This window comes from Myxine glutinosa, chromosome 2 (assembly GCF_964187855.1).
Source record: "Myxine glutinosa chromosome 2, kmMyxGlut1.1, whole genome shotgun sequence".
Classification (NCBI taxonomy): Eukaryota; Metazoa; Chordata; class Myxini; order Myxiniformes; family Myxinidae; genus Myxine; species Myxine glutinosa.
Window position 1 is genome coordinate 199,718,142 of NC_136262.1, and position 18,429 is coordinate 199,736,570.

General features: G+C 42.8%; 1 protein-coding gene across 2 annotated transcripts in view; it reads right to left on the reverse strand.

Moving 5' to 3' along the window:
* LOC137420938 (spondin-2) overlaps positions 1-18,429 on the reverse strand; it is a 74,714-nt gene that overhangs the window by 9,665 nt on the left and 46,620 nt on the right. For both annotated transcript variants that reach the window (XM_068106470.2, XM_068106471.2), the window contains 3 exons: positions 15,759-16,021; positions 11,472-11,698; positions 94-285 (listed from right to left, as the gene is read on the reverse strand). In XM_068106470.2, the coding sequence (XP_067962571.1) occupies positions 94-285; positions 11,472-11,698; positions 15,759-16,020 (681 nt within the window). In that variant the 5' untranslated portion in view covers position 16,021. The remainder of the gene's footprint in view (positions 1-93; positions 286-11,471; positions 11,699-15,758; positions 16,022-18,429) is intronic.

The window sequence follows — 18,429 nt, forward strand, 5'->3', positions numbered from 1 at the left end:
AATTGGCACTCCCATGAGCAGCTATCGAAGAGATGTCAAGTTGAGAAGTGTATGCACCAATTACGAGTGGCGGTTCAGTCGATGAACGCGTACCTTTGCGATGGGTTCCTGCGGTAGTGTGGGGAACCTCGGCGAGGAGAAGGTGAAGCCACTGTTCGTGCCCGCATCGTAAGGGTACAGATTGGTGGAGATATGTTCACGCCAATGGTCACCTTCACAAAGGTTTATGCTGTCCATTCCGACAAACCAGTCTGGGCTTGGAATTATCTTAATCATGAAGGAAATCTGGGATGAAAGGGGGATGCAAGACAGCTTCACTTTCTCTCGCTTTTACCTGTCATACAATTTGCGGGTGACAGGCGAAGCCTCTGCGGGTTCAAATCTGATTACCTGCCTCCCAGAGCTGTGCACACGAGGCACCGGCTCCTGCTGAACACCGTCCTTCAAAAAGCACCTTCACCCAAACAAGTCCTTATTTTTTTTTCGGCCTTTCATCAAATGCTTTTCTTCAAACATCAATTTGCTAATGATGTGCATATTATATTTGCCTAAAGTTTAAAAACAGGTTACTGTTCATGAAATCGACTTCACACATTTTTTTTAGAGATCTTTGGAAAGGACAGGCCTTTATTTTTCCAGTAGCTGTCAAATTTAATTGTTCCTGTCTGTCACCTTTCATCACGATTTGTCGAAAGACATTTTGTACTTCCATCACTTTTTATACATGAGTTTAGGATCATGAAAGAGCTTGAGTAATTTTAGGCCCAGTCGATGGCATTTCGTCCTTATTAGAGCACTTGCTTCCGGATGTTAACACATTCCATGGTGACTTTCAAAAGAGTATTCCATCGTGTCCCAGAACCCTGGCAAAGTTCCAAATTTCTGCCCTTACTATCACAGGGGAAAGGAACAGCAAACCACATGGCAATCCCTAGCCCTCGCAATGCTTCGGCAGAACCTTTAGTTCCATGTTCGGAGAAACGATGACTGATTTCAGACTCAGCCCTCATCCGGTGTGTGTGAGGAAATGAATAATACACGTGACACGCAGGTCAGGATATTGGGGAATGTTGGCACACATTGAAAGGATCAGAGTATGTACGTTTGTACGCATAAACGTTTGTTGAATTCAAACTGTGACCTCAAATAACTTGACAAAATGAATATCCCCACCCCCTATCAAGCCCCTCACTCCACTGAGGTCAATTTTGTAAAATTGCAAAGATACCCCTGCCCCCTTTCCTGCCCCCTTTCCTGTCCTCCCCCCCGCCCCCCCACTGTCATTAAAAAAAAAAGAAATTGCTCTATTGCCCTGCACCCACTTTATCTTTATCACCTTTATCACCAACTTTATCACCAACAACCCTCTTCTGGTGAAATTGCCAAAATCAAGACTCTCTGCTCACCTTCACTCCTTAATTCCTCTTCTCTCCCGCCTCTGGAGCAAACTCCCTCACTCTCTTCAATCCCACTCCTCCCTCCAGGTCTTTAAAACACCTGTTCACCCCCATCTCTTATCTTCCCCCACCCAAAACCTTGATCTTTTCTACCCCCGTTAATTCACCCCAGATACACTATTTTGAAATACCGACTTATTTCTCTCCTGGAAGTTCTAGTGGTATCCATGTGTTTTATACCTCTCCCACCCCCACCCCCCACCTTCCCATGCCCCCCCAAGCCCTCCCCCTCCCACTGATCTTCCGTTGTCCCTGATTCCTGCAGTTGTACTTGTGTGCTTCCCTCTCTCTCCCAATCTTGTCTCCCGCTCCCTTTATTGTATGTTTTGTGTCTGTTTGTCCTTTTTTCTGATTGATGTTAGCTCTCACACGAGCCTCGATCTTGTATACAACAACAACAACAACAACAACAAAAATCTCAAAGTCAGGAATCCATGCAGCCATTCATTCAGTCACTATTCCATTTGCTTGCATTGTCTGAGGCCAAACTGTTTGAAAGAAAAACCTTCAGCAAATGAAAATGGACATTATTCTGGGAAGAAAGAATGACATAGCCAGAGTATTTCTAACAGCTTGCTTTACCAAATCTGCTTGGTCTTTAATATCAAGCTTAAGATTCCAAAAACTCATATTAAACCCTTAAAGAAAAAATGAGCCTGATGGGAACAGAGGCATTTGTTTTGTTCTTTTGTTTGCCAATAACTCGATGCGGCAGATCACATGAGCGCGTGACGAACTCCGCAGGGAAACCCGCACGATGTTTGTCGACTTACATTTTATCATGAGCGATCGTCGGTCTCAAGATCGGCAATTACATGCGTGAGAGCAGGAGTTTCCAAACTTGTGACCCACCTGAGTAGCCGAGTAAGTTTGGGGACCCATGCGCAGTAAGTGTGTGTGTGTAAAAGCATCCCCAGTACAAACAAAGGAGGGCAACACTGGTGGAAGAACAAGCGTTTATAATGCAAACACAAAGGCTTATTTGCCCAAACTGATTAAAAAAAGAACAATTACGAGGGGCGCTAAAAAAGTTATGTGAACTTTTACTTTTACCAGCCTCATGGTGTAATGGTTAGAGTGTCAGCTCTGAGGCTCGGAGGTCAGCAGTTCTTAAACCCTGGTTGAGCCATACCAAAGACTTTAATAAATGGTACTTACTACTTTCTGGTTTGATGCTGAGCATTCAAAAAGGATACAGCATGGATAAATAACCATAGGTTGATAATAATAAAAGCACAAGCTTTGATGGGCCTAATGCCTCCTCATGTATAATTTTTTAGCCGCGTCGCCGACGCTGCTCATAGAGTGCACTCTGCTGTTGTTGTTGTTACCACCTCTTCTTCTTCTTCTTCTTCTTGTTCTTGCGGAGAAGACAAAACCTCAAAGCTCCACCCATTCTGGGAGAGCCTTCATATAAACAAATATCCACCATTTTATTAACTCGCATAGCTTTGAGGCCTGTTTTGTTGGCCTGTGGTGTCTTCCTCTCACACAGTTTTCTTTCAAATCAAATTCGATATATCATTTCATTTTTCACAGTCGCCAACATAGTTTTAGACTCGGTTGAAAAAAAACGGGAAGAAAATCCGATGAAAGTTGCCCTTTATAGAACGAAATGAATTCTCAAAGGCCTGTAACTTCAAGTCCATTGACATTTTTTTTTTTAATCGCAGCATGCTTAGTCATACACCGCCCGAAATAAGAGACGGGAAAATGCCGAGATATATATATTTTGTTTAAATCGCGGCATGCCTAGTCATACACCGCCCGAAATAACAGACGGGAAAATGCCGAGATATATTAAAAATTCGTCCATTTGATGGCAATCGTCACGATGAAATATTTAATTTATACGTCGTCACAATAATGTGGAGAGAGGAGCATAGCTTCGTTCACGTGTCGCCACATACGGGAAATTGCCGAGATATATTTTTTTTTTACATCGCGGCATGGGCAGTCATACACCGCCTGAAATAACAGACGGGAAAATGCCGAGATATCTATCTATAATTCCATTAATCTCTGTGTGTATGTGTGTATGTGTGTTTGTATGTGTGTTTGTATGTGTGTATGTTTGTCTGTGACCGCTGTTTCTCGACAACTACCGGTCCGATATACTTGAAACTTGCCAGGTATATTGCTGGGGACCCGAGGATGTGCCTTTTCAAGGTTTGAAATTAATCGGACAAGTAGTTACCGAGCTATGGCGATTTCTTTACCAAACACCGCAAGCCGTTCGCTTTGGACCAAACCATTTCATGTAAATAGAGGGGGGGGTTCTGTGGTCGTTGCGAATGGACCAAACCATTCATGTAAATAGAGGGGGGGGGGTTCTGTGGTCGTTACTGCCACGTGGTTTCAAAGTTTTTTTTTGTTGTTGTTGTTTGCACGCATGTTTTTTTGCACCCACGTACGGGCACGCCCTAGGATGTTTACACACACACACCCCTACACAAATTTTTTTTTTTTTTTTTTTTTGGCAAGGAACGGGCACCCACGTACGGGCACGTCCTAGCTTATATATAGTACGGGCATGCCCTAGTCTATCTATAATTCCAGTAATCTCTGTGTGTATGTGTGTGTGTCTGTGTGTCTGTGACCGCTGTTTCTCGACAACCACGGGTCCGATATACTTGAAACTTGCCAGGTATATTGCTGGGGACCCGAGGATGTGCCTTTTCAAGGTTTGAAATTAATCGGACCAGTGGTTCCCAAGGTATGGTCACCGTACTCGCAAGCCGTTCGCTTTGGCTTTGCGAATGGACCAAACCATTTCATGTAAATAGAGGGGGGGGTTCTACCGTACTCGCAAGCCGTTCGCTTTGGCTTTGCGAATGGACCAAACCATTTCATGTAAATAGAGGGGGGGGGGGTTCTACCGTACTCGCAAGCCGTTCGCTTTGGCTTTGCGAATGGACCAAACCATTTCATGTAAATAGAGGGGGGGGTTCTGTGGTCGTTACTGCCACGTGGTTTCAAAGTTTTTTTTTGTTGTTGTTGTTTGCACGCATGTTTTTTTGCACCCACGTACGGGCACGCCCTAGTATTAAAAATTCGTCCATTTGATGACAATCGTCACGATGAAATATTTAATTTATACGTCGTCACAATAATGTGGAGAGAGGAGCATAGCTTCGTTCACGTGTCGCCACACACGGGAAAATGCCGAGATATATATATATTTTGTTTAAATCGCGGCATGGTCAGTCGTACACCGCCTGAAACAACAGACGGGAAAATGCCGAGATATATTAAAAATTCGTCCATTTGATGACAATCGTCACGATGAAATATTTAATTTATACGTCTCACAATAATGTGGAGAGAGAGAAGCATAGCTTCGTTCACGTGTCGCCACACACGGGAAATTGCCGAGATATATTTTTTTTAAATCGCGGCATGGTCAGTCATACACCGCCTGAAATAACAGACGGGAAAATGCCGAGATATATTAAAAATTCGTCGCCACACACGGGAAATTGCCGAGATATATTTTCACTTTGCACAAAAATAACATCAAGTAATCGAATCAATAGGAATGTCCTGTGCTTATAACATCGACGTTATAGGCACAGCTGCATCTAGGCATTGTGTAACATCGACGCGGCTTTTGTTTAAATTAAAACTTTTTGTACTTGTTTTTTGTAAGGGAACTCATATTTCTTACTCGCAACAGTCTAAGACACACCAACCTTTCCTTTATCTGTCTAAGACACACCAACCTCCACTACCAAAGGTGGATGGAGGATATGTTTTCACCCCTGTCTTGTCTGTTCGTCTGTCCGTTTGTCGGTGAACAAAATATCTTAAAAAGTTGTGCACGGATTCGGACGAAATTTGGCAGAGATGTAGCGTATGTGACAAGGACAAAATGATTAGATTTTGGTGAAGATCTGGATTCGGATCCGGCTACTAGAACTTTTAAAGTGATTCTTCACCATTGGGAGATGGGGCCAAAAACGATACAAAGCAGGATATCTCAAAAAGTTGTGGATGGATTTGGACGAAACTTGTTGGACAGGTTATGTGTGTGACAAAGAGGTATCGATTCAATTTTGGTGAAGATCCGGATCCGGATCCAGCTAGTATAATTTTTTTAAGTGATTCTTCACCATTGAGTGATAGGACCAACCAGGCGGAGGTATGCTCTCTGCTGAGTGCCGTTCTCGGTTCTTTTTTATTTGCCAGCAGGGGCTACCCAGCGCTGACTTGTTGAGTGAGCTTTTCCTGGCAGTGGTTTCGGGACATGTTTTACATTGAAAAACTAGGGAGTTATTGGCCTCATGGTGGTTACCTTTTGCCAGTGGACCAGCAGTACCTACACCCAAATTTGGGGCCTCTAGGTGCTACGGCTCAGCCGAGAAATAATAATGTACAAACATGCAAACAAACACACAAACACTTGAAAATATTTATATATAGTGTTGCGGTTTTGAGAATAAAGGATGACCCCCCCTCGTAGGTAGACGCACCACAACATGTAGCCTTGCTGTAGTTCAGTTATCTCTTAGTAAATGTAAGCGTAGTCTCCTTTCCTGTGTTAGTTTTGCGTTGAGCAGGCCAGTAAGTGTAGGCCTCGATTAGGCTGGAATACCATGTACTCGGCCTGAACAAGTCTGGCAAGGCCGAAGGGAGGAGCTGCAGGGGGAGTGGCCGGTAAGCCGCGAGCAGCTAATCAGTGCTCGAGGGGAGTGGCTCACCACGGCGACGGGAGGAGGGGCATGAAACATTCGGGCAAGGCCAGGGCGGAGCCATAAATCCCTGCCCCGGGCCCCCCGCCTCAGTCGAGAACCAGAACGAGTCAAGAATCAGTCGGAGCCCCTGTGAGAGTCAGAATCGGGGAGAGCAGACGAGAGAGAATGAGTCGGAGTGCTTGAATTGAACTGTTTGTAATAGCCTCGTTGTACACGAACTTTCCCCGTGCTCTGTGCCCTGCGGCTGTATTAATCGCGCTTGTGGAGACGATCCATTCCAGAGCCACCTACGCCGACGATCCTCCTACCTGGGCTTCCTGCGTACGTGCCGTGACCACCAGAGGGCCACGCCGGGCGAGCTGTTCCGGAGCGACCGACGGCAAGGCACGTTTGGCGCGCGAACTTCGTTCCTTTCTTTCTTTTTCCCCGTGTGAGTGAGTGGGCCCTTTGTCTGGGGATTAGTTAAGACTGCTTAAGTGCCTGCTCTGTGTCTCTTCGCCTGTACATAGTAAATAAACCGTGTTCTTCCTCTTATTTGACCGTTCCCGTCATTTCATTCTTGGCTTAGCATCGCACGAATAGAACCGCTCAAATCGGGTTCAATAAAAGGTAACGGCACGAGTCACTTGATACGCACACCGCTCGGGCGTTTTGATTAGCGTGGCTTGTGCGAGGTCCGGTCCCCGTTTTCGTGGCAGCGTGGGTACCAAAGGTACGTGCGGCGTCGACCCGATACCCTTTTCCACGCTCGCTGTGGAAGTGGCGATTCGGCCTCGTGGACACAAATACCCGAGGGGGAAAAGGGGCTTAACCCTCCCTCTATACGTCGACGGGCTTCGGGAGATCCGCAACAAATTATACCTTTTTTTTTTTTGGCCTTGTCTGATGATTCCTCCAAGACAACTTGTGCAAAGGCTGAATGCCGCTTGTGTATACTATATATTGTATTCCTCCCCTTCCTATTCCATCTCCAGGTGCTGACGATGTCATCGTCAGGCACTAAGAGTGGTCTGGTGATGACGCGCGCTGAAAGGGAGTACTTAGTTTTCACTCCATTTGTTACTTAACAGTTTTCACTGTTACAAAATCGAGAATTTTTCAAGTATATTGGTCGGTTGTGTTTGTCTGTTTGTCACTCGCCTGCAGGTCACAATTCTAAACAGATCATTAAACGTCACCAAGTTGTAGAGGTCGTCACAATTGAAAAGCCAATTGATTTTTAGGTCAATTTTAGGTCAAAGGTCATCTGAAGGTCAAATTTTAAAAATCGCCATTTTTCATCTCATTGAATTGAAAATTGAACAGCATTTGTACGTTGAGTCACTAAATTGGTAAACCAACTATTTTTGAGGTCAAAAGGTCAATGGTAAACTCAAGGTTAAACTTCCAAAATCATCCATTTTCATCTTTTTTTAAATGTCAATTTTCATCAAGTTGAAAATTATATAGCAATTGCACAGTGCCTCACTGAAATCGCAAACCAACTTTTTAAGGCCAAAAGGTCAAAGGTCAACTCAAGGTCAAACTTCTAATATCAATTTTCACCTGAAAAATCATCAATTTTAATCCGATTGACCCGAACTTTGATTACGATCATCAATTTTAATCTTAATGAAATTGACAATTTGATGTATCCATGGCAACCTTTTGTGGGGGAGGGGTGGATTTTGCAAGTATCGTGCTCTGCATGACGTCTTCTTGTTTTCTTGTTTGTCTTCTTTCTTGGTGGTTTGTTTGTCCGGGCGATATCTCAGCCATCCTTTGAGCTAGAAATCTGAAATTTGGGCACAATAGCGAACAAGTGCTTTGCCCCAAAAAAATTGGATTATTCAATTAATTCATTAATTATTAAATTATTCTAAATTTTTTGATTCCTTATTTATTTTCTTTATCATCTGGACAATATGATATTTTCCTGGGAAAACCACATTTCAAATCTGGCCTCCAAAGCCAGTCGCCGACTCGGCATCCTCCATCGTGTGAAGTCCTTCCTTGGCACCTCTGAGCTCCTCACCACATACAAGGCTTTCATCCGCAGCTCAATAGCTTTAAAAATATTATTTATATTTATTTATTGGTTTAACCATCGCTATATTTACAAAAAAGCTCTTATATAAGTGATGTAGAAGTACCTGTACTTTATCTATGGTCTTCTTCATAAATGACACGATGTGTCTGTTTGTCCGGTTTCCTATCTCTATCCTCTCACCGCTTCCCGTATCATCGCCATACTTCATAGGCATACTCCACTTATTCTGCTCAAACCAGTCAAAAGCTTTTGTCAAAGAGTTCCCCATTCCGGTTGATGTCAGGGCATTCCAGTGGGTACTGGGTAGCGCTTTGAACCGAAACTTCACGGGATAGTTGTTGTTATTGGTCAATGGTCCTCCTCGTCCCACCATATCCAATGCCATACCATACATTCATTCAGCCCCACCTTACTCACCATGACCCCTCTTCCACCATTCCTTCTCTAACAATTCTGTAGATCTGTGCCTGGATGTAAGTATAGGGCCTCACATTAAAAAAAGTCAATTTTAAAACGAAATTAATACCTTGTCAGGGTATTTGGAACTTTGTCAGATTACTGGAACACAATGGTGTATTTTTCTTAAGATAAGAGTGAGATCATTGACATCTACACCGGAAATGGAGATGAGAAAGTTGGATTCTCATCCGTAGTCACATATCAGTGTGAACAGACATGCAGCATCTTCTTCCCGCACTGTACCGAAATGGCTGTTATAGTCAGATTTGAGAATACATTTCTAACCAGACAGCTTGGAGGTGAGCACCCTAGTTCCTTCGCTATTTGCCACCACCCGAGCCTTCAACACCCACCCAGTCTTTCATGAAGGTCTCACATCCAAGTTTGAACCATGCTCAACTCTGCCTAATTTAAAATATCTGTTGGGATGTTCTTTTAAAATGAGTGAAGCACCACGATTATCCCTCCTTACTGTTTAACATCATTTCTCTTTTGGCAACCCAAACTCTCTTCCTATGGTATCCGTGGAAACCTCCACACATTGCTTGCCGACTTCCTCTCTAGTCGCAGTCAACGTGTGGCCCTGAATGGAATTCTCTCATCTCCCCTTCCTGTTCAGGCTGGAGTTCCCCAAGGCAGTGTTCTGGGCCCCGTGCTATTTCTGGTCTTCAATAATGATCTCTCCGACTTTCTGGAAAATCCTCTCTTTCTTTTTGCTGATGACTCCACTCTCTGCCGCTCCATATCTTAACCCTCAGATTGGCAGTCAGCAGCCTCCTCACTCTCTGCAGACCTGGGCAAAATCACAAACTGGTCAAACAAGTGGAACATGTCTTTTAATCCTGACAAATCTCACACTCTCACTTTGTCTCTCCGTAAAGACCGTCTAGACAACCCTCCCATCTACTTTCTCAACAATCCTCTCCAAGAAGTTCTGTCGCTCAAGCTTTTGGGTCTCACTATCTGCCATGATCTTTCCTGGAAAAACCACATTTCCAATCTGGCCTCCAAAGCCAGTCGCCGACTGGGCATCGTCCGTCGTGCGAAGTCCGTTCTGGGCACTTCTGAGCTCCTCACCACATACAAGGCTTTCATCTGCAGCTCAATGGAATAGTGTTCCCCCCTCTGGGCTGGTGCTCCTGCCTCACACCTAGCTCAGCTTCACGCTGTTGAAACCAAAGCATTCAGAATCATTGGTATCTCCTGTGATAAAGCTGAAAACACCCCAACTCCACCTCTTTCAATCTCCAACTTCTTTCCTGAAATTCCTATTGGTGTCAATTTGTTTTATACCGTGTACCCCTTCGCTCCCACCCATCACCCCCCACCGGCCCTCTCTCTTCCACAGATCTACCGACGACCCTGTTCTCCGCTGTTGTTGTGCTTGTATGTTTTCCTCTCCCCCCACCCCCTTTCGTCTCCTGCTCCCTTTATTTATTGTATGCTTTATGGGTCTGTGCTTGTCCTCGTGTATAATGTGTTAGCTATTACACAAGCCTTGACTCTGTGTTTAAAAAAAAAAAAAAAACCCCAGATGACATCGTCACCCATAGACGATATTAATAATTGTACATTTTTTTTCTTATTTACAGTGGATGAGATTATCTCAGAGAACTATAGAACGGTAATAATAGGTACATTAAATGCTTAAAATAACATATTTGGAGAAATAAATAATTACATATGCAAACATGGTGGAATTTTATCTCTACTTAAATTAATGTCTGTTCATATTAAGACAATCCTAACACTGGGGGTGTGTTTAAGCCACTTGGCGAGCACACTGCAACAAACTTGATAACTGACCACACCCCAGGATTTCGGGAACCATCATCACACACCCGTGATGGATATATACACCCTCAAAACACAAATATCTTGCCAACAATATCTACACTTGTTCAACACACCCATTCCACATTTATGTGTTTTGTTGGGTGTGGAACTTCAAAACGTATTGGGATTACCAAATTACAAATTGACAATTTTTGAAAAGAGGTAATTAAAAGTGAAGAGGGCAGGGCATTCGGGGAAAGGGGGATAAATTAAATCCCCCTTTTCAAAATTTGCACTCCCCTGTATGTAATTCTGTACGTAATTCAAAATTTGCACCCCCCAGTTTGTAATTCTGTATGTAATTCAAAATTTGCACTCCCCTGTATGTAATTCTGTATGTAATTCAAAATTTGCACCCCCCAGTTTGTAATTCTGTATGTAATTCAAAATTTGCACTCCCCTGTATGTAATTCTGTATGTAATTCAAAATTTGCACTCCCCTGTATGTAATTCTGTATGTAATTCAAAATTTGCACTCCCCTGTATGTAATTCTGTACGTAATTCAAAATTTGCACCCCCCAGTTTGTAATTCTGTATGTAATTCAAAATTTGCACTCCCCTGTATGTAATTCTGTATGTAATTCAAAATTTGCACTCCCCTGTATGTAATTCTGTATGTAATTCAAAATTTGCACTCCCCAACCCATGTCTGTATATAATTGATATGTTGGGATAACTTTATTATTCCTGTAGTTGTGGAATTTTTGTCCTCCTTTTATCCTCCTTTCATCCTCCTTTCATCCCCCTTCCGTCCTTTCGTCCTCCTTTCATTGATAAGTATATATCCCCGAACGATGTTTACCTTAGCTTTAGCTTCCCCAGGTGCAATTTCTTGCTTGATACAGTTATTCATTGTGGCATTTTAAAATACTGTATACAGTATAGCACAATTAGAATCATTTGGTGTTCAAAATATAATATACTTTATATATTTTATGGTATGGATGCTCAAGTTAAAGTAATGACAACATGTTTCTCATGGAAATAATACTCACCAGGGGATGCTTATTGTTGACCTCAAGCTCGATGAAAGTCTGCCCGGTACTGTTAGCAATGCCTGGGGTTGTAAATAACCCGGAAATAGTTGGTCTTCCATTGATGATGCTCGCCTCCAACTCCCTCATGAGTCCCCATGCCTCTCCCTGCTCAGCCATCTCACGCACTCCAGCACTTGCTAATCTGCCCAGTCGCCACATTCGGTACTTGCGGCCATGAGCGACAGCTGGCAGATCATGCACACACACAGCCTTTTGTGGAAGTGGGAATGCTGGCATTATTAGGAAATCACTGCAGAATCAACTAGAGAGTTCATAGAACACCTTACCCCATACTATCTTGAGAAACAAAGACATGGGCCGGGTCTACGAGCGGCAAATTTGATTGGTTGTGATGACATAAAATGCCATAAAAAATATTGTCCAAGCACTGCAAAACGGAAGGGTTTTGAAAATGGTAAAAAGGCGATTTGTGTTCTCCAGTGTTCAAGTATATAATTCAATTGAAATAAAATAAAGAATTTAAAGGTCGTAGAAAATAAATCCAGATGTTTACTGCCTTGATACAGTATCAATTACATCATCGTAATTAACACATTGCATTAGTTATTCCTGCCTGTTGTTTGTGTCCTTTATGATATCCTAAAAACAGTAAGTTTCCTGTTTGGAATGATTTTTAATTTTGCTTGACTGCCAGACAGGTAGATAGAGTAATAAACAATCACACCCGTGTCCGAAGGAAGCAGTTCAGTTTGGAATTTTTCATATGAAACAAGCGTTACGCCTAGGTCCCTCGTCGGTGAAGTGATGTGAGTTGACAAAGTGGAAGACGCAGAAAACATGCTATGATATGATATTTCGCTCACAAGGTTCAGACATACATGGAGGCGGCCATCTTGGATTTTGACGTGGCGACCCAATTTTCAATGGCGTTCTTCCTTAAGCCTAGATACACCCACACACCAGATTAGAAGTTGGTACTTCGCTTATTTTTCAAGATATTCCGCTCAGAAGGTTCAGACATACATGGCGGCGGCCATCTTGGATTTTGACGTGGCGACCCAATTTTCAATAGGGTTCTTCCTTGTGCCTAGATACAGCCACACACCAGATTAGAAGTTGGTACTTCGCTTATTTTTCGAGATATTTCGCTCACAAGGTTCAGACATATATATGGTGGCGGCCATCTTGGATTTTGACGTGGCGACCCAATTTTCAATAGAGTTCTTCCTTGTGCCTAGATACACCCACACACCAGATTACAAGTTGGTACTTCGCTTATTTTTCAAGATATTTCGCTCAAGTTTCAGACATATATATGGTGGCCGCCATCTTGGATTTTGACGTGGCGACCCAATTTTCAATCGCGTTCTTCCTTGTGCCTAGATACACCCACACACCAGATTACAAGTTGGTACTTCGCTTATTTTTCAAGATATTTCGCTCACAATTTTCAGACATATATATGGTGGCCGCCATCTTGGATTTTGACGTGGCGACCCAATTTTCAATCGCGTTCTTCCTTATGCCGAGATACACCCACACACCAAATTAGAAGTTGGTACTTCGCTTATTTTTCAAGATATTCATCTCACAAGGTTCAGACATACATGGCGGTGGCCATCTTGGATTTTGACGTGGCGACCCAATTTTAAACAGCCTCCTTCCTTGTGCCTAGATACACCCACACACCAGATTACAAGTTGGTACTTCGCTTATTTTTCAAGATATTTCGCTCACAAGTTTCAGACATATATATGGTGGCCGCCATCTTGGATTTTGACGTGGCGACCCAATTTTCAATCGCGTTCTTCCTTATGCCGAGATACACCCACACACCAAATTAGAAGTTGGTACTTCGCTTATTTTTCAAGATATTCATCTCACAAGGTTCAGACATACATGGCATCAGACATACATGGCGGCGGCCATCTTGGATTTTGACGTGGGTTGCACCCACACACCAAATTTGAATGCGGTCCTTCGCTTACGCATGCACGCACGCCTGCACGCGCGCACGCACGCACGCACGCACACAAGCACGCACGGACGGACGGACACACGGACGGAGGGGAAAGCCATAGTCCCCCTTTCGCTATGCTGTGCGACGGGGAACAATAAGCAAAGCCGAGAAAATGACGAAACACTTTAGAACTAGATGGTATTCATAGAATACATACCCTGTGCAGTCAACTTGGTGTGAGCCAATTCTTATATTTTTGAACTTCCAATATGGCTGCCAGACCACGTGAGCGATGAGATCATAAATTTATATTCTCTAATATAATTATTACATACAGTAGATCTCACTCAATAAATTTCAAACTGATCAGAAGTTGTCACTGTCGAATTATGATGTCATAATTACAGCTCCAATGACGTCGTCGTTTACAACACCTATTCCCCATATGGAGTTCTTTACAATTAGCCATGTTTCCATTTTTTCCATGGAGCGGTTTTGGAGATATAGAGGTGCAACGTTTTTTGGTTTTTCCAAGATGGCGCCCATACCACATGACCTATGACGTCATGATCATTATTAAAATATTTTACAGGAGGAGGCACTCCTATGGTGAAAATTTCGTGCCCATCAGACCAACAGTTGCTGAGAAAAAAATTCATAATGATCGGATAAGTGTTGTACGTTGAATTATGACGTCATGACGAAGGGACCAATGACATCATCATTATCATAGCTTATTCCCCATGGGGAGTAGTTGACCATGAGCCAGGTCTCAATTTTTTCTATTGAGTGGTATGGGAGATATAGAGGTGCAAAGTTTTTCCAAGATGGCGTCCGTACCATGTGACCTATGTCATCATAATTATGAACACAAATATTATACAGGCGGAGGCATTCCTATGGTAAAATTTCGTGTCAATCGGACCAACGGTTGCTCAATCACACTTTCCGTTTCGCGTGTGCGGTGTAAACCCCTCTCAAAGGAATATGACAGAGATGGCCTAATCCGGCCACTAATGAGTTCCATTTTCATCCCAGAATTTCCACCCAGTAGCCATGTCCACAGAACAAACTGTTACTAAAGTAGAAGTAACTCGTTTAAATAGTATTCAAAGCCTGGGAAAGAGATTAGAAGGTAGGAGAGTGTGGTAGAAGAGGTGGGGGAGAGCGTTGTCATGGTGTGGCGGTGAGGGTTGAACAGGCAGGTGAGGTGCCATACCACCTGCACAGACAATTAAAGGGGAAGAATTTATTTTCTTTGGGAATAAAATACACAGTCATGGTCCAAGTAAACGGACAACAAAGAAGGCTCAGAAAATAAAAACGTCTGTAAAACCAAAGTGTTCCACCATCCATTGGAGCAGCATTCCAGGATTTCTAACTGATAGACACGCCATCATTCAATCATCCCATAGTTACCCAAAACTCGTGAGCATGTTTCCAAACCAAATATGGCCTTTTAAACAACTGGCAAAGCCAGACTTTTCAACATTTGCATTGAATTTCATGGAAAGCCATATGTGCTGAGAAGGGGAAAGAAAAAGTCAGGAAAGCTTAAAATATTTTCATGCAACTGAACATGATGAAGTAACAGCTGAGGATTAACAAAACATCCCTTAACGCCGCTCTCAGCTGCTAACAGTGCGGAAAACCTTTATCCGCACCTCCTTGGAGTGGATCTTCCCTCTTGTCAACTGGCACCACTAATTCTAACCATCCTGGAGGAAGTGAACTTCAGGGCCCTGAGGGTAATTAGTGTCACTCAACGAGAGGCTCGGGGTCTTTTCCTGTGCCATTGCAAATTGTTTGCCTAACAATCTTCTACTGCTGCATTTCTGGTGTTGCATCCTCACCTCCTCACCCCTGGTGATACACTCCTGCTGAACAGCAACAGATCACATGCAATCATTCAGCCTCCCATGTCTTGTTACTCTTCCCAAATGTAGGTTAATTGCTCATTTCTAATGTTTTGACCCCATCTTTTTCCTTTTTTTATTTGGTCTGTGGAACCGCATCTCCTGGGTCTGTCATTGGTTTCCCTTACATTAGTCATTGGTGATTGTCATGGTCTTCTTGAAGTTTTGTGCGTGTGTGCGAGTGCGCTTGCTCCCCAGTCCAACTGAATTTTCCTTCCATCCCTTACATGTCTGGTTTCCTATGTTTTTACTCGATCTGTCCTCTCCTTCCACCCACTCCCTTTGCACATCGATCCAGCAGTAGTCATTTTGATTTCCCATTAATATGCTCTTTAGAAATGTCACCATGACCTAACATTATGATCATTGCACTTGTATTTGCATATACAGTAGCACAGGTATACATACCGATCAGACCAGACCACTGTGCCGGTGGTCGAAACTTGGGGTATTGCTTTGGAAAGGCCGTTTGTCTCCAGAGGCCCGTGAAAGTAAGGAGGTACTTGGCTCTTTCACGAACCTGACACTTGCGATTGGCCCATCTGCTTGCGGAATAGCCACCCGGATGACGCCGGTGTGGGCCTTGGTGATGTCGTTGTGCAGAAGTCATGCAAGCAGCAAACAGGAGCATAACCACAGGCATAACTGACAGGGGGCACCTTCCTCTCATCCTGCAGAAAAAGTCACTGTTGGCCATTTTTTAAATCTGTCAAGATGCTAGCACAGAGATATAGCAAAGAGCATATGGACCTCCACCAGGCCTTTTCCCCAAAGCAGCTCATGCATTGTCTGTTTGATGATCAATCTGACTCTATCCATCTAACCACTCACTCTCCGGTTTGTGTGACTTTATGGAGCTTGTATGTCTTTTTTGCTGTTATTCTGAGGTCAAATCTCAATGTCAACCCCTTTATACAGTATGTATGATGGACATGCTCTGCATCATCTTATTTTTCATTTAACCCCTAAATACGATTGGCCAAGGAAGAATAACATGATCACTCAGTGCATCGTGACCTTGTGAAAGATCAGGCAATGGGTAAACTCGGTTTCGAGTGCATCGCAGTTTAATCCAGGAATCATAAACCAACCTTAAAGAAACTTTTTAAATGTTTGGTTATCAGCTGTTTTCTGGGTATGCAGGTGGTGTGTGTAGCTATGTTACTATTCATTGCAACAATGCATTTCCATCTGGACTTGTTTGGGTTTGGCCCCCATTTGGAATTCCTATCTGAATTCAGAGCTCATGATGCTGAAACACCAGGTTCAAATTCCATTTCGTGTCGATTTGTCTGTTGTTCCACGAATGTCTTTGCAATTTGTGCAAAATGATGTCGAAGTGTCTTAATGTCTGTCTTGCATGTAATGTACGTATATGTACCAACTCCTTCAATAAGACTTAGATTAGTGTATTTTCTTCATGTTTCGTGTGTACCACATGGCATCAATCGCGGGGCGGCATGGATGTGCCACATGTGCAGTTCCCCCTGTAGGTTAGAGCAGGAATTTGGAGTTCCTTCAGGATGCTGACAATAGCTCGCGTACTCTTTACGAAGGAAACCATGGGATCTTAGACATCCATGCAAAGAGTGCTTCATAACCTCATTGTTGCACAGGTAAAAAAAGAAAATTGTTATACCCTCTGCCACCATAACCAGGTGGCGCTACACGGTACACATTTAAATAGAGAATTTACACCCCTCTCCCGGTCCCCCACAACCCTGAATGAGGTCGCGGCTTGTATTTGTATTTGTGCCCCGAGTAAAGTATATAAGCGTTTATCGCTGGAATACCCAGCGTTACTCAAGCGAAAAAAGAAACATTAACATATTTGAAATGAGGGAAAATATAATGGAAAAGGAATTACATCCAAATCAGAATCATCACAAATGTCAAATAATCATTTTATCTTTTCGTTGATTATATGCTGGTGAATGTGCCGTTCATCACGTTTCTGATTTAAGTATGATGACGTTCAGGAAGAGGAAGAAGCCTTACCACCAACTTCGACCGGTTCTGGAATTGTTTTATTATTTGTGTTCAGATGACTGGTGATTGTTTTGTATTTATTTATGCGAATGTGTACTTGTATATAACTGTCATTAATGAAAAGTACTTCGGCACTATCGAGCGATTATTAAAAATAAGAAAATTTAAAAACTTTTTGTTTCAACTTTTTTGTTTGTTTGTTTTGCCTTAAACACTCCCAGGCACTCACTGATGAACCTCTGAAAGTTTGACGTAGATCCGTTCAGCCATCTCTGAGAAAAATGGCGACACACAGACAGAAACACAGACCAACAGCTCTCTTATATTGTAGACATTGTGTTGCAGTTTTTAGAACCTTCACTTTATCAAATTTAGTATTAAAATCCCTTATAAATAACCCCTGTGTACATTTCCCCTTAATTGGCTGTTAATTGAAATAAGTGCACCTTAGCTAGTCCATGTACAAGCACATAGCCAATCATAGAACCTCTCTATACAGTAAGGGCATTTTATGAGATATTTCACAAATCTGTTAACTAAATTGTTACCAAAAAATTTCTTCACCAATATGTTTGTAAAGGTGTGTAATAACATGTGTTAAAATGTTGAAGTTCAACTCCCGTGGGAAACCCAGAAAAAAAGTTGTTGAATTCGGGTACCGAAAAATTATTTTCGAGAATTTTTATTTTTTTTAATCGGCCCTTAAGTAACTTATGAGGGGTCAAATAAGGGTTTTTCATGATTCTGAGTTGATTGTTAACATTTATATTTTCACTTTTACATTTACACACAAAGTAGCTTTTATTTCACATACATATATAATACTCAAGAGTTATTTCTCATTCACAATGTCAGAAGTTTCAACAGTCATTGTCTATGTCTTCTTCAGACTCAACAACATCATGACTGCAGTTTATGCATGTAATGCCATTACAGACTCCACAGGCCGAGATGCAGTGACCCCATTCTTCTTGCAGCTGCATCGCCGGTTGCTGCAATCTCCATGACAATTACAGCTCGTGAACTGCAATAGCTCCTCAGGAGCCGTGGGGTCCAGTGTTGGAACTGGCTCATACCCATGCACACCTAT